This window comes from Carassius carassius, chromosome 7 (genome assembly GCF_963082965.1).
Source record: "Carassius carassius chromosome 7, fCarCar2.1, whole genome shotgun sequence".
In the NCBI taxonomy this organism is placed as follows: Eukaryota; Metazoa; Chordata; class Actinopteri; order Cypriniformes; family Cyprinidae; genus Carassius; species Carassius carassius.
Genome location: NC_081761.1, coordinates 32,611,882 through 32,634,734, shown reverse-complemented (window position 1 = coordinate 32,634,734; position 22,853 = coordinate 32,611,882). Strand labels below are relative to the sequence as shown.

The 22,853-nt window shown below is 35.9% G+C and overlaps 2 protein-coding genes across 3 annotated transcripts; one reads left to right on the top strand and one right to left on the bottom strand.

Annotated features, from left to right (window-relative positions):
• The first annotated feature begins 1,243 nt into the window (after nt 1–1,243).
• Nucleotides 1,244–11,004, top strand: pkd2 (polycystic kidney disease 2). 2 transcript variants are annotated; one of them, XM_059554622.1, is made up of 15 exons: nt 1,244–1,585; nt 1,820–2,183; nt 3,163–3,276; nt 4,650–4,783; nt 4,879–5,129; nt 5,218–5,442; nt 6,329–6,557; nt 6,658–6,828; nt 6,919–7,100; nt 7,794–7,914; nt 7,996–8,216; nt 8,309–8,426; nt 8,636–8,796; nt 8,907–9,054; nt 9,431–11,004. In XM_059554622.1, exons 1-15 carry the CDS (start codon nt 1,580–1,582, stop codon nt 9,656–9,658), a joined length of 2,673 nt encoding a protein of 890 aa, XP_059410605.1. In that variant the 5' UTR covers nt 1,244–1,579; the 3' UTR covers nt 9,659–11,004. The 2 variants fall into 2 exon arrangements, with proteins under 2 accessions (XP_059410605.1, XP_059410604.1); XM_059554621.1 differs by having other exon boundaries at nt 1,247–1,585; nt 8,633–8,796.
• An 847-nt stretch (nt 11,005–11,851) lies between these two features.
• abcg2d (ATP-binding cassette, sub-family G (WHITE), member 2d) lies at nt 11,852–22,233 on the bottom strand. Its single transcript, XM_059554620.1, has 15 exons — nt 22,007–22,233; nt 20,559–20,618; nt 20,266–20,380; nt 19,964–20,116; nt 19,626–19,783; nt 18,606–18,757; nt 17,970–18,071; nt 17,460–17,710; nt 14,088–14,170; nt 13,796–13,885; nt 12,959–13,083; nt 12,636–12,790; nt 12,475–12,564; nt 12,287–12,372; nt 11,852–12,070 (listed from the first exon to the last, which is right to left on the bottom strand). The coding sequence occupies exons 1-15, from the start codon at nt 22,216–22,218 to the stop codon at nt 11,923–11,925; spliced, it is 1,980 nt and encodes a 659-aa protein (XP_059410603.1). The 5' UTR covers nt 22,219–22,233; the 3' UTR covers nt 11,852–11,922.
• Nucleotides 22,234–22,853: the final 620 nt, after the last annotated feature.

Below are 22,853 nucleotides of genomic sequence, written 5' to 3'. Positions count from 1 at the left end.
GAAGAACAACATCCTCACCTGAGCGCTTGTGAAACTCTGATCAACAGAGGACAGATGGGACTAAAATTCAGTGGTTCTGCCATTCGTAATCCTAACAAACCTGTGGAAATGTATGACACATTTACATATATCAGAATGAAAGAATTTAGTATAAAATTCAGAATGGGATTACTGCGCAGATTTTTGCAGCAAATAACATTTCTACCTGTGAAAGCACACATGGATTTCAGTTTGAAAAACCTTCAGAACTTCTGATTCGTTTATCATTTTAGCATAGGCGACAGACTCATATCGGCAAATGATATATCGGTCGTGCTATACTGAATACCAGAAAAACAATAGACTTGATTGCATACTGAACAACTGAAAGAGTCTCATACAGTCTCTGTCACTGAATGCAAATGGGACCAACAATTCAGTGGTTCAGACATTTACATAACACACCAATGGAGATGTATTTGTATAACTCTTTGAATTGTGTAAATATTATATGCTTTGTGCATGTCAAACTCACCCAAGCTTTTTTTAGGCCTGTATGTCAGATGTAGAATACAACAAGCAGTAGGCCTATTTATTGAATTACTGAAAGTAATTAATTAGAATAAATGAATTATTTAATACTAATAATAAGGCATAATTAGTAAAACATGATATTAATGACCAAATTTAATGAACAGATTTGTCATATATAGTCACCTGTAATCTGGCTACATGAATAACAGAAAATTTGATTTATTGAAAAAAGCTTATACACTCAAAAGCCAAAAGGTTCCAGAAGGGGGTTTTCACATCGATGCCACTGAAGAACCATTCTGAATTTCTTGTTCTTAAAAGAAAATGTTTTTCTTAGTATAAAGAACATTTATAGTTTATAGAACCATTTTCAAGTATTTATAATAGTATTAGGCCTACTCTTATAAATGACAAACTAATATCTCCATATTGAAGTAAAACATTTTGTTTGTATATATTTATAGCCTAATATTTAAAACTTAAGCGGTAATTAACTGATATAAAGGTAAGATAAATGGCTCTAGATATAGTCCATTACTTTCAATAGCCATATCTCACTTACATCTATTTTAAAGTATTTTGATTTGATCTTTTGATTGGTTCAACGAACTGTCACTCAGACTTCCGCATCCAATCCTGGAGAGGGGGAGATAACTTGTTGCCTGGCAGCAAGAGTCCAAATTAAAACAGTTACAAATGTAACAAATGTATACTCACTCTTTTAGACCTAATGATATTATATAGCCATTGTTTTAAAACTGTTTTAACCGATTCACAAATTAATTTAAAGATGCGTAAACTATTTACTAAATCGTTCATTTATTGCGTTTGTATTAAAAGCGCATTCTAATGATGTTGTGAGTGTCAGAACTGAGAGTGTGGGGGACAGAGAGGGAGGAGCCGCACTAAAGAAGGCTGATGTTTTAGTTTCCAGAGGTTGATGTCAGTGTAACTGGATTCCTCCAGTCTGGAAACAACTGGGAACAAGATGGCTGAAGAGGGTGGACTGGAAAACTGCTTTTCCAAACTCTCACAGAAGCTAGACTGAAGCCACCCAGAGAAAAACATGCAAGTATAAACTATTCTTATATTTCGAAGTGTCTTTTTTTCCACGAATACCTTCACTGCGTTTTTGTTGTTGTGGGAAGTTTTCACTCGGATTTCATCGTAAAAGTGGATTTCAAGTTTTTAAAAGCTGAAACAAAAGCTGTTCAATAACTCTGACTTGACGGAAATCAAGTTCGAGACTTTCTGTTAGTGTTTAGTGTTAAAGAGCGACTAAAATGAAGACGTTTGTTTCTGTTAGGTTACTGTAAATGAGACGATGAGCTCCAGTCGCGTCCGTCCTCAAGCACCGCAGGCCTCTCCGCCTTACGAAGGGATCGAGATGGAAAAGATGCATCATGAAGAGGTGGGCCTCGGAGTGCCCGATGAGAGCCCCTCTCCACCCACCTCCAGCTCCAGACAGGCGTGGAGCCGGGATAACCCAGTGTTCGAGCCGGAGGAGGGGATGATGGAGGCGGACTGGCCTCCTGCGAGCCCCGGAAGGAGGTCTGTGTCCACGGCTTCCAGCAGCAGCATCAGTGCGCGGATCAACAGAGGACTGTATCCAACTCCACCAGCACAAGAACACCGCAGCTGTGGGAAGAGGATACTGGAGAAAATGAGAGGTCAAACTTCTGCTAGCATTACTGTGGTTATGTTTCACTACACTGAAGATACAAACAACAAAACGATATATTAAAAAAAATAATAATCATCATCTGAATAAATAAGCTTTCCATTGATGTATGGTTTGTTATGATAGGATGATATTTGGCTGAGATATAACTATTTGAAAATCTGGAATCTGAGGGTGCAAAATCAGAAAATCACTTTTAAAGTTCTCAAAATGAATTCTTAGCAATGCATATTACTAATCAAAAATTAAGTTTTGATATTTTTACGGTAGGAAATGTAAAATATTTTCATGGAACATGTTCTTTCTTAATATCCTAATGATTTTTGGCATAAAAGAAAAAGCGATCATTTTGACCCATACTGTATTGTTGGCTATTGTTGCATATTATACCCGTGCTACTTATGACTGGTTTTGTGCTCCAGGGTCACATATAGAGTAGAACTTGTAATAGCCTTGCAAGGATGGGTTACACTTCAGATAAAGTTGCTTATATATATATATATATATATATATATATATATATATATATATATATATATATATATTAATAATTTGCTTAAATGAAGCATCCCAAAAATATGTACCATGGTTTTCACAAAAATATTAAGCAGCACAATGTATTCAGCTGTGACACTAAGAAGTGTTTCTTTAGCAGAAAATCAGCTACTGAAGGATCATTTGATACTGAACCATTGAATAATGATGTTTAAAATTCATCTTTGCATCACAGGAATAAGTGATATTTAAAAATACATAAAAATGTATTTGAATTTATTTAAAATGAATTATTAATTTTTTTAAAAGCCAATAATATTTCACAATATTACTGCGAAATAAGGATTAAAGAGTTAGTTGGTCTGTATTTATTATTACTTCATCTTAATTTGTAAGTGAAAAGTGCATAATTATATAGCTAGGTAAACATGATTTTGTGAAGTAATGGAGGATTTAAAAAAAATCTTTTTCAGTGCTGTGGGATACCCGTCTTTTGGGTGAGAGCAACAGCAACAGAGAGATGTACCTGAAAACCGTCCTACGAGAAATGATCACCTACATCCTCTTTCTGGTCACCCTCTGCATATGTACGTTAAATATCATGCTTGAATATGTCAATGCATACCATGTTACATTAATATTTGTAATTCTTTTACATTTCCTTTGCCTAAATGTTAGAGTAATTGGCCTTAGAAATATTAATCAGATTAAGAATCTGTTTAATTAGAGCAAAAAACGTAATGATCCTTAAAAAGTATGAGGATGTTTTTTATTTCTTTTTTTTTTTTTTGTTACAGTATGAGTTGCCATTCAGCATAAAGAATCAGATGTCATAATGGAAAAAAAATATTGGTCAAATTGTCAGTTTCCCTGGTCTGCTCTAGCTCTGGCCGTGTTTCTTTCTGGATTAACAGGCACTTTAATCCTCCTAACAATCACAGCAACAATTTACGTTTTTTGAGAATTTATAGTCTGCTCAAATGCATTTTATTTTACATTTATCCATTTCAAACTTTTCCGATTTTTAGACAACTTTCATTGCATATACAGTATACAGTACATTTGATCAGTTTATGGGAATTGAACCCATGACACTGGCTTGTACCATGCTTTACATTTTGAGCTACAGAAACACAAATAAATGAATCCATATTAAAAGTGCACAACATTTTATATAGTGAAATTTTAGGAGCATCTAACTGCTCTCCAATATATGGAAGCCAATTTCCGCCACTGAATAAAAAATAAAAAAGGTAACTGCGACTTTTTATCTCACAATTTTGACTTTTTTTCTCATAATTACATGATACAAACTCGAAATGCTGACTTTTTCTCAGAATTGCATGATATAAACACAATTGCGAGTTAAAAAGTCATAATTGTAAGATATAAACTCACAGTTCTGAGAAATAAAGTCAGAATTGCATGATTTAAACTCGCAATTGCGAGACAAAGTTGTAATTCTGAGAAACAAAGTCAGAACGGTGAGATATAAACTCGCAATTCTGAGAACATATCAGTATCCCCCCCACCCCCCAAAAAATTTGACTTTAACTCACATTTGCGCGTAATAAAGTCAGAACTGCGAGATATAAAAATTGTGAGATTTAAAGTCAGAATTGTGAAAAAAAAAAGACAGAATTGCGAGTTTTTATCTCGCAATTGTGACTTCATATCTCGCAATTCTGACTTTATAACTCGCAATTGTGAGTGTGTCACGCAATTCTGACTTTGTAACTCGCAATTGTGAGTTTGTCACGCAATTCTGACTTTGTAATTCACAATTGTGAGCTTATATCACGCAATCCTGAGAAAAAAAGTCAGAATTGTGAGATAAAAAGTTGCAATAAAAAAATGTTATTCAGTGGCGAAAAACAGGCTTCCATACCAATATGATCTACCTTCTACAGAAACACAACATGTTATTCTGTTTAAAACACATAATTGATATTTGTTTTAGTAACCTATGGAATGGTGAGCACCAACATGTACTACTACACCAAAGTCATGTCCCAACTCTTCTTGGATACACCACTGACAAGCGGAGAACCGACGACCTTCAAGACCCTTTCAACCATGGAGGACTTCTGGAAAGTAATTATTCCACTGACTTGAATGCTCTTTTACAGTATGAAACTGCATATTAGTTCCAACTCCATCACAGATGTTAATGAAACCATTATCTGTAGTTCACAGAAGGCCCTTTTCTTGATGGCATGTACTGGGAGTTCTGGTACAACAGCAAGAGCCTGCCAGAAAACCAGAGTCTGATCTACTACGAGAACCTCCTGTTGGGCGTCCCACGTCTCCGGCAACTCAAAGTACGCAATGAGTCCTGTTCTGTCCATGAGGACCTGCGGGATGAGGTTTACGACTGCTACAGTGTCTATTCTCCTGCCAATGAGGACAAGTCACCATTCGGACCGAAGAATGGGACAGCGTATGAACACATACACATATATCTTGAATAATAAAATATTGGCTGATCTTTGGTCTTAAACAGTTTTGTTATTCTGTTTGTTTGTCAGGTGGAGGTACTCAGAGGAGAGCAGGCTGGGTGAGAGCAGCTACTGGGGTCAGGTGTCGACCTATGGAGGTGGTGGATACTACCAGGACCTGTCACGCACTCGAGAGAAGTCAGCCAATCAGCTGCAGGAGTTAAAAAACAACCTCTGGTTGGACCGTGGCACTAGAGCAGTGTTCCTGGACTTCTCTGTCTACAATGGCAACGTTAACCTGTTTTGTATTGTGAGGTAATGAACTGAAGCTGTGTTACAAGTGCATTAGATTTAATACTCATTGTGGATTGTTACTATAAAAATGATTATACCAAGAATACCAAATATTAATTTTTTGTAATTAATTCTGCCCAAACCTTATAACATACAGACTCCATTTAACCTATCTAGTTGTAAGTTGTACTTTAAAAAAAAGAAAAAAAATATTTGTACAATTAAAATTATTCATTAATAGTCAAGAATTACATACTGAATTGTGATTGTTTTCTTGCTTGCATTTGTTTAATGTTAATATATACATCGTTTAAATAACTATTTAAATGAAATTTAACAAAAATATCTACATTTAAATAGGTATTATATATAAGAAAATATAGTGTTGGTTTAACTTTCTTCTACTTTTAAAATACAGTCATACAGCTTTTCTGTACTTTTTACTTCTAAAGTATTAAGAAACTTTTTTTGGATTAAAGTTTAGTATTTATGATGGTTTAATTTGCCCACCATTTGAACAATCTTTCTTGCATTTATTTAATTTAAATATATTAAATCATTTAAACAACTATTTAAGTGTAAAACATTACAACCAAAGATTGACAAACTCAAAAGATTTATAAAACAAAAAGATTTTGGTGCCACGAATTAAGAGTTTGTTCCCTCATTTTAGTTAAATCCAGGCCACAATTTAACCGAAAAGAGGGAACAACTGAGCAAATTATGAGAACGAATTAATACAACATGACTATGCAGTTTACTTAAAACAAAAGAGCAAATTATTAAATTTTTTAAATAATTATTTTATGTAATAAAATATAGCATAGCTTTAGCATCCATGCTTTACTTTTCTGGACCTCATATACGATGTTTCCTCAAAGATCTGTCACTTTCTGCTTTGCTGTAGGTTGCTGGTGGAGTTTCCAGCCACAGGTGGCGCTGTGACCTCCTGGCAGTTCCAGACGGTGCGTCTCATCCGGTACGTGTCCAGCTGGGACTACTTTGTAGGAATGTGTGAAGTGGCCTTCTGCGTCTTTGTGCTGTATTACCTGGTGGAAGAAGTTCTAGAGATCCGCCTGCATCGTTTGCGTTACTTCAAGAGCCTGTGGAACTGCTTGGATGTTCTCATCGTCGCAGTAGGTCAAAGTGCATAATGATAGATATCTGTGGTTTACTCCAGCCACTACTGACTATGGACACCTTGGTCTTTGTTCATCTTGTTCATCATCGTCACAGCTCAGCGTTCCAGCCATCATTATGAACATCTGCAGAACGTCAGCGGTCAGTCACAGACTTCACTTCCTGTTGGAGAACCACAGCACATACCCCAACTTTGAGCCGCTTGCTCGCCTTCAGGTTCACTTCAACAACCTGGCTGCCGTCATTGTCTTCCTGTCATGGGTGAAGGTGAAGTATCGTCTCAATATCTGACATGTACAAAAACATTTTGTTTTGTTGTCGTTTCATCAAAATACAGCCATCTTGCTTTTCCCACAGCTTTTTAAGTTCATTAATTTCAACAAGACCATGAATCAGCTGTCCACCACCATGTCACGCTGTGCCAAGGACCTGATGGGCTTCGCCATCATGTTTTTCATCGTGTTCCTGGCCTATGCTCAGCTGGCGTATTTAGTGTTTGGTACACAAGTCAACGACTTCAGCACCTTCCAGGCCTGCATGTGAGTTGTGGAGGCATCTAAATAACCAAAAATATACTTAGAATATAGCATTATATAAATAATAATATGTAATACACAAAAACATGATGATAATTAGTTGTTAGCTATTTTGAAAAATTAAATACGAGATTGAATCCATCATGCATACATTCGAAATGCATGCTATAGATCTTATGGTATATGATTTTACATATTTAAACTTTCTTTTTCTTTTTTTTTTTAATAAAATGTAATTTAACTACAGTCCCTGCATTACGTTAATTTTTTTTTTTTTTTTTGATGTATGTTAGATCAAAGAACAGAAGGGCCACTTTTATTTTTATTTATTTTGTATTTATGAAAAAATATTTGATTTCAGTTATTCATTTAATTATAAATCAATACATTTAGTTAGTACTTTTAAAGGGATAGTCCACCCAAAATGAAAATTCTGTCATCGTTTACTCACCATCAAGCTTTTAATATGAAAAAAAAAGGAGGCCAATGGGGAACAGCAACTGTTTGATTACCCACATTCTTGAAAATATCTTTTGTGTTCAACAGAAGAAAGAAACTCATAGAGGTTTAGAACAGCTTGTAAATGATCACCAAATTAAAAGTTTGGTGTGAACTGTCCCTTTAAGACAATTTGTTTTTAAAATATTGTGATACTTTATGAATATTATTAATGTTGGTGGTTTCTGTTGCTCACAGTTTCACACAATTCCGGATCATTCTGGGAGATTTTGACTTCTCAGAAATCGAGGAGGCCGACAGCGTGCTGGGCCCGATTTACTTCACCACCTTTGTGTTTTTCATCTTCATGATTCTACTGGTAAACACAAACATAAATCACATGAGATCAATCCTAAATGTGCAAATGCTCATGTTTTACTGGGCCTTTTGTTTTGTTCAGAATATGTTCTTGGCCATCATCAATGACACTTACTCTGAGGTGAAAGCTGACATGGCCCAGCAGAGGTCAGAGATGGAGATCACAGACCTCATCAAGAAGGGCTACAACAGGGCTATGGTCAAACTCAAGCTGAAGAAGACCTCCATCAATGACATCCCAGACAGTTTACACCAGGCTGCAGGCAAACTCAGCTTCGATGAGCTCCGGCAGGACCTCAGAGGGTGAGAAACATTTACCCCCACTGTATGATGCAGGTTAAACCTCTCGCAAGATGGACATAACTGTCAACTGTTTTATATGCATCTGTGCACAGAAAGGGCCATTCGGATGCTGAGATTGAAGCCATTTTTGCCAAGTATGACCTTGACGGAGATCAGGAACTGACCGAACACGAGCACCAGCAAATGAGAGATGACTTGGAGAAAGAAAGAGTGAGTGAAAAACTAATGCTACAGGATGTCGCATGATTAGTATTGTTTTTTTTGTTTTTTTTATTCAAGGTACACATATGTTCAGTTCTTGTTATCCTTGGGAACTGAACCCATGACCTTCTGAACAGTTAAATCATGTCAAATAAAGAAGCAAATTGCTAAATGAAACTGAAAAGGATGCTTAGTATCTGTTGAACACTCGCCAGGAGGACTTGGATCTGGAGCACAGTTCGCTGCCCAGGCCAGTGAGTGGGCGGAGCTTCTCGCGTAGCCAGGACGACTCCGAGGAGGACGATGATGAGGACAGTGGACACAGCTCTCGTCGCCGTGGCAGCAGCTCAGGGGGCGTGTCATACGAGGAGTTCCAAGTGTAAACATCGCCTGTCACTCAATATCTTTTAGCTAGGATTACGCTTTCACAATATATTAAATGTTTGAGCTGTAAATAAAAGGTTTCTTGTGTTGGTTGTGGCCCATCAGGCTCGTGCGTCGAGTGGACCGCATGGAGCACTCCATCGGCAGCATCGTGTCAAAGATCGACGCCGTTATCGTGAAGTTAGAGGCCATGGAGAGAGCCAAGATGAAGAGGAGAGATGTGCTCGGACGGATCCTGGATGGAGTCATGGAGGTAATGAAAAAAAAAAGTTTCACTTTAACAAAAATGTGGGCATTATGTATTTTTTTTAATATTATACACACCAGTCAAAGTCTCAAATAATTACCGTATTTTCCGGACTATAAGTCACACTTTTTTTCTTTTACTACTCAATAGAAATGTAATCATATTTACAATATACATTACTGTAGAGTTGCATTTTTGCTTTTAGACAAATTATTTGTCAGGACATGGAGATAACTTGTGTTGGGACTGTGCTTTATGATTCCCAAAAAAAGCGTTCAAGACAGTAGGTTTTGAGACACAGCTGTAGTCATTTTTATGTTTAATTGTGGATTAGACCAATATATTGTAGCATACATTAAGAAGTCTAATTTGATTCTGTCAGGACGAGAGGATGGGCCGAGATCCAGAGCTGCACCGAGAGCACATGGACAGGCTGGTGAGAGAAGAACTGGAGCGCTGGGAGTCTGATGACACCATGTCACAGGTGAGCCACCATCAGGCCACTCCCATCATCCCGTCCGCTCAGCTCCGCCCACGCAGCTCCCGCTCACCATCCTCACTGTCCAACGAGGGCCCAGATGGAGTGGCCAGTGGGGCCGCCCACATGTGAAGGGTTTTAATTGTAAAAACATTCCTACAGATCATGAATTCCACAATTTGTTCTCCAGTGCCATGCCTGGTGCAGTGCACTGGGCAAAATTTACTTAAACAGTATTAAAGGTCCGTCCCAAAGCTACAGTATTAAGTTAAATAGTAATAACTATTAATAAATAAACATTAAGAGTTAAATAGTCCTGCAAAAAGCTATTTATTTGGGTTTCTTTATATTAAAGTTAAAAGGGGCTTTATGATGCAAAAGTTAAGATAAATGGAGTTTTTTTAGTTCTAAAACACGGTTTCATTATTATTTAATAAAAACACATTTTTTGGATATGTTAATGAAATAAATTAGATTTTAAGGTCAGTCAGTGGAAGCTTAACTTTGGTTTGCCCATATTAACCAGGTACATTTAAATGCATTTTGAAATTGAGGTACATTTAGCTTTTTCTTAGCTATCTTAGCTATGATTACTTCTACTCAGCATATTATTTTCCTATCAAGCTATAACTTATTTACTTTATGCATTGATCCCAAAATTGCATTACATTAGTAATGACATTAAGCAAAAAAATAGTTAAATTAATACATCTATGTGAACCTAATAGTCACAAAAGATTACCTTGTCACCATCTGGTTAGAAGTCATTGGCTTGGGAAAGTATATAATAAGTATATTTTATCACATTTTTTGTACTCTATCCTGCGATGGTTGAATGCAGTGCTTAAAGTGTGGATGAAACGCAGTATAGATATTCATTATTCAATAACAGTAACACACTAACCTACAATATTAAAGTCCATTTTCATCCATAATGAAGAAACCAGATGGAAAGCTCAGTAATGAAGGAAATAATGTTCAACAAGGATCAGTATCTCTTTTATATATATATATATATATATATATATATATATATATAGGGAAAATAGCTATTCTTACACACAATTATACCTTACAATGCATCTCTCACATGAGAAGTAAACATTCGTAATTTTCAAACAGTGAAGGTGGTCGCACAATATTTTATATATAAACTATGCATTGGTAATCAGCTTTTTGCATTTTTCCCTCAGTTTGCTTTGCATATTTTGCAGTTCACACCTTGTTTTGTGGCATGTTTTGTTAAACATATATACTTAAATGTATTTTTAATAATTATGATTCTTAAATCATTTTGATACTTTAACAAACTTCGATTTGGAGTGCATCTGATTTCATGGGAAACCCATGTACTATTTGTCTTAAGGTAGGATTTACTGAGCTTTTCATGATTCCCTAAATGTAAAGTCTATAGTTTCTGCACAACTAGCATCAACAAACTGCTAAAATAATTGTTTTCATAAGTTGTATAAATATACAGTCAGTTTGTGATATGTTGGGTTGCTCAAACAAATCAGTGTTTGGTGCTGCTAGAGAAACAGAAATTACACACTTCTTCTGAAAGCTTAAGAAAAATGTCAAAACTTTTTTTGTTCAATTTCCTCTAACTCTGTATGGTACTCTGTAGTTGTCAGATTCTATTACAGTTTAATATGACAGTCATTCAAAATAAAATCCATTCAGACTCAAATCATGTGCTCATTATTTGGCTTGATCCCAGTCATAATGCCCTCTAACAAAGTGACTATAAGATCTGTACAATAGGGATATTGTGTAGCTATCAGCATAGTCACCAAGTTTACTAGCTTTTATCCATGGTTTTAGCATTGTTAATGTGGATTAGGCCACATTAAGACCAGTTACACGGATTATGAAGGAGCGAGTCGTACCAGGCCTGTGACTGAAGGAACAATGAAAGAGTTGACAAAATATTTACATTGAACTTAATCATTTCAGTGAAGGTAACATAATATAATCTTATGAAATGCTCTTATTTAGGATATCTTGTTTTTTTTCTAATAAACTAATAATGTTACAATGTATTAGTACACTAACAATCAACATGAAACATTCACAGCCCATTTTATTCCACTAATGCAATAAGTTTGAACAGAATAAGAAAGAAAAGTAAATTTAGGGACACATTGATTACCAGAAAAATAATGTGAACTGATTAACTATTCACGGTAAGGCCAGACATAATGTGTTTTTGTAAAGTAAAGAGAGCTGATTTTAATATGAATTCTAGTGTCTTGAATTTGGGACGAAATCAGTATAGAAATCCCATCCCATCTACCTTCCCATCCTTACTTAAAAGGACAAAATTATATTGTAAGATAGCAGAATTGAGTGTGTTAATGTGTGATGATTCATAAAGCCAACAATAATCGGAACATTTACGAGAACTTCGGAATGAATCGGAGCTTGATGTAAGCGATGATGAGAAAAATCAAAGTCATGAGCGCAAGTGCTATGTGGTTGTGCCATAAACCCCAGGATGAGTAATCGATTCCTTGGAACGTCAGATGCTGTTCTCCTGTGCACCTGTCAAATATAATGTAATAGAAGATTACGCTGAAATATACGCTACCATCACACTGACACCAAAATTAAGTTTTTAAACTAATTAGTAAGATAAAGTGGTATAGTTAGGTGGCACTACTTGCACAGCAAACTTACACATTATATAAAATTCTAAATATCTCTAAGTGCAAAACCAAACTTATTAGAAGACTAATATATACATATGTTTTTACATACATGAGGATGTCAGCAGCAGGGCTGCTCATCACGGCGGAGACATTCCCACAAAACTTCAGCCCCACAAACTCATTTATCTCCAATGCCTGTTCAAAGGATTAAGACGTTCCTCAACCATCATTAAAATATTATCTCAACAGAAAGTCTTTTAGTCACTCGGATGTAGGGTCAGAAGCGGAAGTTCATACCTCGAGTCCATAGCGAGGGATGCTGAGGTACTTCAGCCAGGACAGCCAGTCCATGATGCTCTTCAGGTTAACCAGCAGACCAGAGAAGATCTGGACACACATGCAATTCAAGTTTTGCGGTAAAAAGACTTGTTCTGAGGCATGCGATTGTGTGAACTTGCCATCATGAAGATGAAGCTGATGGTCATGAAGATGTTGGCCACGGCCACCACTGATTGGTCAGCTGAGATGGCCATGGTCATGGACGCAGCTGCACAAGAAACCAGAATCACTGTCAACATGAAGGTGAAGAATGCTGCCACTGTGGGTTTTAACCCTGCAAAACAAAGATTTCAACATCTTAGAACACCGTAAACATGCACACTAAAATACATTTGAATTAAAACTGTATAATGTTTACAGAAAACTGGTGGATCTTGCAATTCAATTAAGCAATTAAGACATTATGCACAGTTTCTTTAAGGTATAATCATATACAACATACCAATCATGAAATAAACAACACCGGTGAAGAGTATGGTGGGGACTGTTCGCTGAGTGATGATGTCAGACAGGATCTTAGACAGGAAGTAGACAGACACTCTGTAGTATCCACTTGTGATTTCATGACTGCAAAAAAAAAGAGTTAATAAATAACATGCTAATTTACACTGTAGAAGTGTAACAGATGCATCCAATCCAAAGCTGTCCTGCATATAACACAGAATGAATCACAGAGATTAAGTAGAGAAATAATGCAAAAATATGTTAAGATATAGAAACTGTGAATTATGTATATAAATGTATTTAAAATAGAATTAACTTTAATTATATTTTCATTTATTTGAATTTTATTTTTTATTTTTAAATTGTATATTTATTATATGTTCTTATAGCACTTATATATCGTTGCTCTTTTTGTTGTTTTTGATTGCTTCCACTGTCCTCATTTGTAAGTCACTTTGGATAAAAGTGTCTGCTAAATGAATAAATGTAAATATATTGTAATAAATATTTTAATTATAATAAAATAAATATTAAAATAGCAGTAATAGTAAAAAAACACTTCAATAGCATATTTAAAAAGTTTAAGGCAGAACCAAAAGTGCATCAAAGCAGCTTTTTGATATTAGGGACCGAGACAGTTTTTTTATGCAGCACTGCATTATTACAGATAATTTAGAGATCAAGGATATGCAGAAAGAGAAATAAAATCACTCGCAAGAACTCTTCAGTTTCTCATTGTGTATGTGTGGTTATTTGCAGCATCTGATACTCCGTAGTAGCAAATCAAATATTTCTTGAGCTTTTCTAAATGTCAAACAGGTGTTGTAGCACTCACATAAACAGTTTGCGCTCAGTGATGAAGAGTTCGGCAGCCGAAAGTGTGCTGAAACATTGATTCGTTGTGATGAAGAACAAAACACCAAACCTGGAAAGAAAATGGTGACATTTGCATTTAATAATTCAATAGTAAATAGTAAATTGTAGTGATAGTAATATATATATAGTACATGATTTGTGTACTTTGTCCAGAATAATGTGAAGCTCAATACATAGACACACAGTTTTAATAAAGGCATTAAATGAAATAAAGTCACTCAATTCCATTTACTTAAGAACGATTATCTCACCTGTTTTGAATGCCACTCTGGTCATCTTTGACTCCATAGAAGATTGCACCAACAATGGCAGCCATGAGGGTTGTGACAGCCAGCTGCCAAAAATAAAGATCATAATTCAAGCAGTGTGCCTTAAAACTGGTAATAAATGATTTCAATGTAATTGACACATGAACATGATTTTATTAAGATATTCATTTGAAGGTAAATATAGAAATACGTAAAGAAATGCATAAGAAATAACTACTAGCAAATCAAATTCAAAAGAACCAGTGGCATGCACACACACACAACTGAGCATGATCATTTACTCAAAGCTAATGGGCAGAAGGAGTGACAGTCGTCAGCGAGTGTGACAATAATCTCTTGAGTATCTGAGCAGTGTGAAAGTCGTTCCCAGGGTAAAAGGCTAAGCAAATACAGTCGAGCTGTGGATGATAAACCACTCTCCAATCCTGATGTCGAGGCACCAGCACTCAACTAACTCCAGTCAGGTGATCCTGATAGACACTTCATGGTGAGAAATCATATCACTTCAGATCCTCGAGGCAGGTGAGACCCAGATCACAATGGTCACCAAATCCGCTTAACTTTGACTTTGAGAAATTAGTCGAAAGCCTCTGGGAGCAATCAGCTGTTAATAATTTGATGGTATTTGGTGGTTAATGAGCATCTTAAGTCTCTAGAAAGTCTCTTTTGAGGAAATCTGGAGCGGGATGGTGGTTGGGAGGGAGGAAATGGATCTAAACCATTGGGCAATAAATCTTTGTTTTGTTTAACTTGTCCTTACATACCTTAAACTGAATGCCTGAATCTCATGAAAACAAAAACTGGTTACATTGCAAAAGAATAAATTATTGTCTCGATTTCATTTTAAATTAACATACCATTAACTACGACTTGCCTCAATTAACTCCTAATTTGCTGCTTATTTAAAGTTAGTAAGGTAGTTGTCAAGTTTCGGTATTGGGTAGGAATAGGGATATTGAATATGGTTATGCATAATATGTGCTTTATAAGTACTAATAAACATCCAATATTTTAATAATTGGGAGGCTAATAAGAAACTAGTTAATTGTAAGAATTGGTCCCTATATTAAAGGGTTACCAGAATTATGACAAAAGTCTATATTAGAACCATTAGATTTAGATGACATTGTAACATTCTTTTTTTATAATAAATTTCCATGTGTCTCAAGATTTTGTTTGTTTGTGTAATTACCATCACTCAATTTTCATACTACAATTCTCAGTACTGCAATACAAGAACAAAGTAAAAATTAATGCTAAGCATAATTGTACTAGAAGGCAGAAAATTATTGTTCTATAAGAAAATCATAATTGTACTACAAAACAGATTTTTTTTTTAAAAAGCAGTACAATATATATTTACATTTACATTTATTCTTTTAGCAGACGCTTTTATCCAAAGCGAATTACAGATGAAGACAGTGGAAGCAATCAAAAACAACAAAAAGAGCAATGATATATAAGTGCTATAACAAGTCTCAGTTAGGTTAACACAGTACACGTAGCATGGGATTTTAAATAATATAATAAATAAAAAGAAAACAGATAGAATAAAAAATAAAAATAAAGAATAGAGCAAGCTAGTTAGAGGTCTTTGCACATACACACACACATACATATACAATTGCATAATGAATGAAAAGAAAATAGAATATAAAAAGATTAGAAAGGTAGTTAGATATTTTTAAGAATAGAATTATAATAGTGAGTGTTAAAGTTAGAGGGTCAAATAAAGATGGAAGAGATGTGTTTTAAGCCGATTCTTGAAGATGGCTAAGGACTCAGCTGCTTGGATTGAGTTGGGGAGTTCATTCCACCAGAAGGGAACATTTCACTTAAAAGTCCGTAAAAGTGACTTTGTGCTTCTTTGGGATGGCACAATCAAGCGACGTTCACTTGCAGAATGCAAGCTTCTAGAGGGCACATAAGTCTGAAGTAACAAATTTAGGTAAATGGGTGCAGAGCCAGTGGTAGTTTTGTAGGCAAACATCAATGCCTTGAATTTTATGCGAGCAGCTATTGGAAGCCAGTGCAAATTGATAAACAGAGGTGTGACGTGTATTATTTTTGGCTCATTAAAAATTAATCTTGCTGCCGCGTTCTGAATTAATTGTAAAGGTTTGATAGAATTGGCTGGAAGACCTGCCAAGAGGGCATTGCAATAGTCCAGCCTGGACAGAACAAGAGCTTGAACAAGGAGTTGTGCAGCATGTTCCGAAAGAAAGGGCTTGATCTTCTTGATGTTGAATAAAGCAAATCTGCAGGATCGGACAGATTTAGCAATGTGGTCTGAGAAAGTCAGCTGATCATCAATCATAACTCCAAGGCTTCTAGCTGTTTTTGAAGGAGTTATGGTTGATGTGCCTAACTTGATGGTGAAATTGTGATGGAACGATGGGTTTGCTGGAATCACAAGCAGTTCTGTCTTGGCAAGGTTGAGTTGAAGGTGATGGTCCATCATCCAGGAAGAAATGTCTGTTAGACAAGCTGTGATGCGAATAGCTACCGTCGGATCATCAGGATGGAATGAGAGGTAGAGTTGAGTGTCATCAGCATAGCAGTGGTATGAAAAGCCATGTTTCTGAATGACAGAACCTAATGATGCCATGTAGACAGAGAAGAGAAGTGATCCAAGAACTGAGCCCTGAGGCACCCCAGTAGATAGATGTTGAGACTTGGACACCTCACCTCTCCAAGATACTTTGAAGGACCTATCTGATAAGTAAGACTCAAACCATTGAAGTGTGGTTCCTGAGATGCCATTTGCCAGTAGGGTTGATAGGAGGATCTGGTGGTTAACCGTCTCAAAAGCAACGGATAGATCAAGCAGGATAAGTACTGAAGATTTGGATTCTGCTCTTGCCAGTCTTAGAGCTTCAACAACTGAGAGCAAGGCCGTCTCAGTTGAATGTCCACTTCTGAAGCCAGATTGGTTGCTGTCAAGGAGATTGTTGTGTATATATATCAAATATTTTAACATTTTTCTGGCATTACAGTAATAGGAATTGGGAGGAAAATACAATTATAGAAACTAATGGACCTAATAACAGGCTTTATCTTCTTTATGCCAAATATAATTTCTTATTATACAAAAAAAAAAAAAAAATTCAATTTTGATTTTGGGGTTATATAGAAATTGTATAAAATGTGAAATTATATTCAAATTAGAAATCTAAACTATTGACATTTTGATGTATTTTTAAATACATCACTCTTTCGGTTTTGTGGTCTCATTGCTTTAAAAGAATAAAATAAGAAGTTAATTTATATTTTTAGAAATTAATATATATATATAATGCTTGTAAACAATTTAGAGGAAGTTCAGACAGACCAAAGCCATATAGACAGTGGTACCTGTGCTACTGAAGTCTGAGGGTTCAGCATTAGATTCCAGAAGGTTCTCCACAACACCCAGTGGAGCTGGTGGAAGAATGAGCTGTTGTAGGTGATGGTGTGACCCTTGGCTCTGATGTTGTTGTCTTTGGCCCAGGTGATACGCTCTAGCTCAGCTTTGATGCTCCGTGCATAGCTGCAGTTTTTGTACTTCTCCACCAGCTGATCCTCAATAGACTGCTGGCTGACGGCTGCCACTTCAAACCCAAAATCTGCCAACAGCATTACACATGATGTCTAAGTTAATTTAAGTGATACACAATTCATAATCTACAAATAGTTGACAACACTAATAATATATGAACCCAACAGCTTATGTCTTTTATTAGTTATGGCCAAATACTGTAATGCTTTTTAACTAGAAGCAAGACATGTTATAGGCATTTGTTGGAAAGTTTTACATTACAAATCTGATCACTTGAAAATCACTTGACAAGCAAAATCCATTTAAATGGAAATATAAATAAGTACCTCCATTATTCTGAATCTTTGTCATGTTGGCAGCAGCAGAGCTGCCATTAATGATGTCCAAGAAAAAATCAGCTGGGTTATTATGAGCTTCACAAGCATATCCTACAATATCATTTGGAAAAAACACCATTAAGGTAAGAAATATTAGTATTTAAAATATTGTTTTTCTGTAAAACATTCACATCTTTTGACACCTGACAGGTCAGATATTAGAACGAATAATATTTGAAACAGATTAGAAACTATTAGTATGGAAGCACATTTCCGCCACTGAATAGAAAATATAACAAGGCAATTGCGACTCACAATTCTGACTTTTTTTTTCTCCAAATTTAGTTCATATCTTGCAATTCTGACTTTATAACATGCAATTGTGAGTTATAAAGTCAGAATTGTAAATTAAGTCAGAATCGCAAGACATGAATTCTGACATTTTTCCTTGGAATTGCGAGCTTATCTTACAATTCTGACTTTATAATTCACAATTCTGAGAAACAAAGTCAGAATTACAAAATATAGTCACAATCTTGTGAGATAAAAAGTCGCAATTACCTTGTTTTATTTTTTTATTCAGAGGCGGAAATGGGCTTCCATACTTTTATAGATTTAAGTCATTGTATCTGTGAATTATTCTACCAATGTTGGCAAAGTAGTCTAGAGCATCTTGAGTGGGACCATGATAAACTTGTTTGCCGCTGACCAACAGGGTGAGGCTGTCAAAGAGCCGGTAAATGGAGTATCGCGGCTGATGAATAGACATGATGATGGTGCGCCCCTGACCGGCCATTCTGAAAACAAACAAAAACCAGGGCTGAGATGGTAAGCGACATTACTTTTATAAGGAAATCAATAATTGTGATTCATTTCGGTAACACTTTATTATAAATAGTGCTGGGCAACGATTACAATTTTGCATGCTTGTCTGTGATTAATCACCTGCACGATCTGCACGATCACAGTACCCATCGCAGCAGACAATACTTGATGTACGGGAAGAGACTCATGTGTGCGGGATAGGGGAGAATAATTAGGGTGTGCTCACACTAGGCAATCTTAATCCCTAAAGCCTGGTTCGTTTGTCTAGTGAGATTGCTCCATTTAGCAGTCCCTGGCTCGGTTGGAAGAGGTGGGCCAGAGTAGGGTTCAGTTATATTTAATAATGTATTTAGAGCCAGTGAGCAATGGGCTTTTTCATAATAATAAAAAAAAACCTGCATTAAAGCGCAATAAAATAATTATCAGCATTAATCAATTAATGTGTTAATGCAATAATATCACGTTTATTTGCCCAGCCCTAATTTTAAGGTGTCCTTGTTACAGGTTACATGTACTTAATTTTATAATAACAATAAATTATGCATAATTACATGCAAGTAACCCTAAGCCAAACCCGAATCTTAACTCTAACTATATAGTAAATGCATGTTGATGAAAAGTTCATGAAAATAGGAAGTTAAGTTCTAAATTGTAATAAAGCTTTTACTGTTTTTTGGAACAAATGGAGCCTTGGTGAGCAGAATATGCTTTTTTCTAAAACATTATTAAAAAAAAAAAACGTTTAAATGGTAGTTTATGACATAACTTGCATATCTCAGAAATGGATACTGAGAACTGAAACTCAACCAATGGCTGCTTAATTTGACAGAATATACAGACCTCTTCAGCAGCAGGAGCACAGAATAAGCTGTACTAGCGTCCAGACCAGTGGTGGGCTCATCCAGAAACAGCACAGAGGGGTCTATGATCAGCTCCATCCCAATGCTGGTCCTCTTCCTCTCGCCACCTGAGATACCTCGGATCAGCTGCGTGCCCACCTGTAAAGACATACACTTTTGGTTTATCTTCTTTGTAATGGGATACGAGTGAGATTCTGTGTAATATCCGACATGCTAGAACTCATTCCAAAAGGAAGATTAAAAATGGCAAATAATATGGAGATCACTTTTCATAATTTTATATATATATATATAAATAAATTATGTATATTATTTCACCTTTGCATCAGCAACTTTGTTGAGGGCCAGCTCTGAGATGAGATGGTTCACTCTCGCCTCTTTCTCTTTTGGACTGATTTGGGAGGACAAACGTAGCGCGGCTGAGAAACAGAGGTTTTCTCTCACCGTCAGAGTCCCCATCACTATGTCATCCTTAACACATAACCACAAATGTTGTAGATAATGATTTGATATGGTCAACAATAAACTTCATTCAGAATCCCAATATACAATCCGACACCTTAAAAGCATTTATGCATCAAAAAGCTCTCAAATCTCAATATAGTGATCATGCATTGTACCTGGACAACATAACCAGAAAGACATTTGAAATTAGGTGGTTGTATGGCTCCATTGATGAGAACTTCACCAGAAAGTCCCGCAGGATCCTTCCGGGCTGCAAGTACATCCAAAAAACTGAAAGAGAGAGAGAGAAGCGGACGATAATGATGTTTCTTTAGCATTCATCTAATTGATTACACATTACTGGAGGAAACTGGTCAGGAGAGATTCTCCAAAAGCTTGATAAATGAATCCAGAATCCATTTGGCACTGATATCTTATTAGGATGTGTAGAAGTCAAATATGCACTCACGAAGATTTGCCACTTCCCGTAGGACCCAAAATAGCATTTAAACCAGGTCTCATGATCCCACTGAAAACGGAGATAAAAATGAGATTATGTTCATGTCACTAGCTATGGAATTCATCAGGCACTGGGGAAAAAGAGGTACATTATTGCAGTCAAAAAGTAGAGTGACATGAGTCGAGATGAATGCTGCTCATCTAAGCAATGAATCTGAATGTCACTGCATTGCCGACGAAACACTTATTAGATCTGAAATGCTTATCAAACTATAATACTGTTAAAACTAGGTCATCTAGACGCTGCTGAGACCCTTTAGTTTAAAGTCTTTTATTAGGTCGAGATCACACTTGACTGCATTTAACCCTGGTGGCTTGTAAGCCAAGAGATCAAGAGATTAGAATCACAAACCCATTCTTAATATCATATAATTGACACTAACACTATGGAGAAGAATGCGCTTGGCTCTGGGAAATGTCAAGCTCACTGCCTTTAAGCAGTTTTTTGGTTTTCTGCTGTCCATTGTTCTGGTGAAAACATTTTATTCAATTCAAGTTTATTTGTATAGTGCTTTTTACAATACAAATCAATGCAAAGCAATTAAGCTTATAAGTGGTGACTGTCAGTTTATGCGCATATGACAGGAATTTTCAGAAAAATTTATACAAGACGTAGTCAACCAGACGATGATCATTATTAACAGCAATTATTATGTGATTGCATAGTAAGTAGTGATATTTGTTAGTTCTGTATGTTGTTTCAGGATTAGCATCATCTCATTTTATGCAGCACATGTAAAAGGGTTTTATACCAGATTCCAAGAGACCTTTAATATGCTTCATGTTTCTATGAGGCCATAAGAAATGTGTTAAGATCCATAGATGTCACGGTTTTTATTTTTACTGATTTATTTTTTAATGCCAATGACCCCTAATCACATTGTAAGGCAAATATATTTTCAAATTTAGCATTTAAGCATCGTGTTCTTGAACGTGTACATGGCAAAGAAAGAGAAAATGCTTCACAAAATGAAGCAAATTTATTTATGAACTAAGTTGTCAATAAAATAATTACAATGAATTGAATGATTTGAAAGCAGGACAATGCTACTTCAGCCATAGGAGAACATTTATACATTAGTGTTGTCATAGAAGGTCTTTTGAAGTCACAGGAGAGAACCTTTTTAAATTCTTGTGTTTCTATGATATTTTTATGATGTCATAAGTGAGCCTTTTTAAATTCCTATGTTGCCATAGTGATAAAGTTCTTATGATGTCATAAGTTTTTTTCCAATGATGCAAAAAGAGAACATTTTAATAATATTGTTATTAAATACTTGAATAGAACTAATAGAATGATGGAAAAGCTCCTATGGAAAATTAACCATTGACATACTGGAGAGTAAATGAGCACTAATCATTATTCATTGGCCCTTTTTGTCTGTGACATTGACTCACTTGAGGTCCACCAGAATCTCTTTATGGACTGTTGTCCTCCTGCAGATGGGTCCACTCTTCTGCTCCACTCTATAACGGATGCTGTGGAAACTGACAGTAGCTCCATGTTGCTTCTTTATGAGCTCCATGGCAATGACATTTGACCCAGACATCCCATTTCTGCCCGTCTCCTCTGTGATTTGATCATGCTCAAAGACAGCATTATCAGTCATCTTCAGACAGGTTTTCTCCCTTAGAAGACATACGCAATATAAAAAAAGAGAAGAAATGCATTTAATTTGTATGTAGGTGCAAAAACAACAATGTAAGGGTTGCACTAAAATAAATATAGCACAAGCTTCAATTTACTGTATTAATTCAACATGAATGAAACAGAGAAAGATGCTTACCTCCTCGCACCGCTGCAGTGACTCCTGGACGTCTGGGGTTTAAGCTCTTCTCAGGAGTATCAGATTGGGGGAAACAATTCAAACCTGACTGTGCTGGAGGCAGTGAAGCAGAGATCTTATATAGATGGAGCGGAGGGAGGGATTTGGGGACAGGAATCAGGGTTTAAACCTCCTTTTAACATTTTCCTGTATTACATTTACTAGAACACAAAATACATGCTTAATAATGAAAAAAGATACGTTTGTTGAGACAAGCCTTTTAATGACTCCTTGAATATAATATTAAGTAGGTAGGACAACAAATAAACAGGCAAAAAAAATCAATCATGTTTATCCAACAGAGATGTTTCTGGTGAAACTTTATTCACAGCTGCATTATACTTCACAATAAACTGCATATCAATAAAGCCAAGTTAGGTCCATATATAGAGCAGGAAACACTTGCAGTTGTTTTACAG

Excerpts from the sequence above, each read along its gene's own strand:
- pkd2 (XM_059554621.1), top strand. Across the intron at positions 2,184-3,162 it reads GATACTGGAGAAAATGAGAG|TGCTGTGGGATACCCGTCTT; the intron begins GTCAAACTTCTG and ends AATCTTTTTCAG. Across the intron at positions 4,784-4,878 it reads CCATGGAGGACTTCTGGAAA|TTCACAGAAGGCCCTTTTCT; the intron begins GTAATTATTCCA and ends CATTATCTGTAG.
- abcg2d (XM_059554620.1), bottom strand. The coding sequence starts at position 22,218 with ATGACTGATAATGCTGTCTTTGAGCATGATCAAATCACAGAGGAGACG. Across the intron at positions 20,381-20,558 it reads ACGGGAAGTGGCAAATCTTC|TTTTTTGGATGTACTTGCAG; the intron begins GTGAGTGCATAT and ends TCTCTCTTTCAG. Across the intron at positions 13,084-13,795 it reads ACTGAGCGCAAACTGTTTAT|TCATGAAATCACAAGTGGAT; the intron begins GTGAGTGCTACA and ends TTTTTTTTGCAG.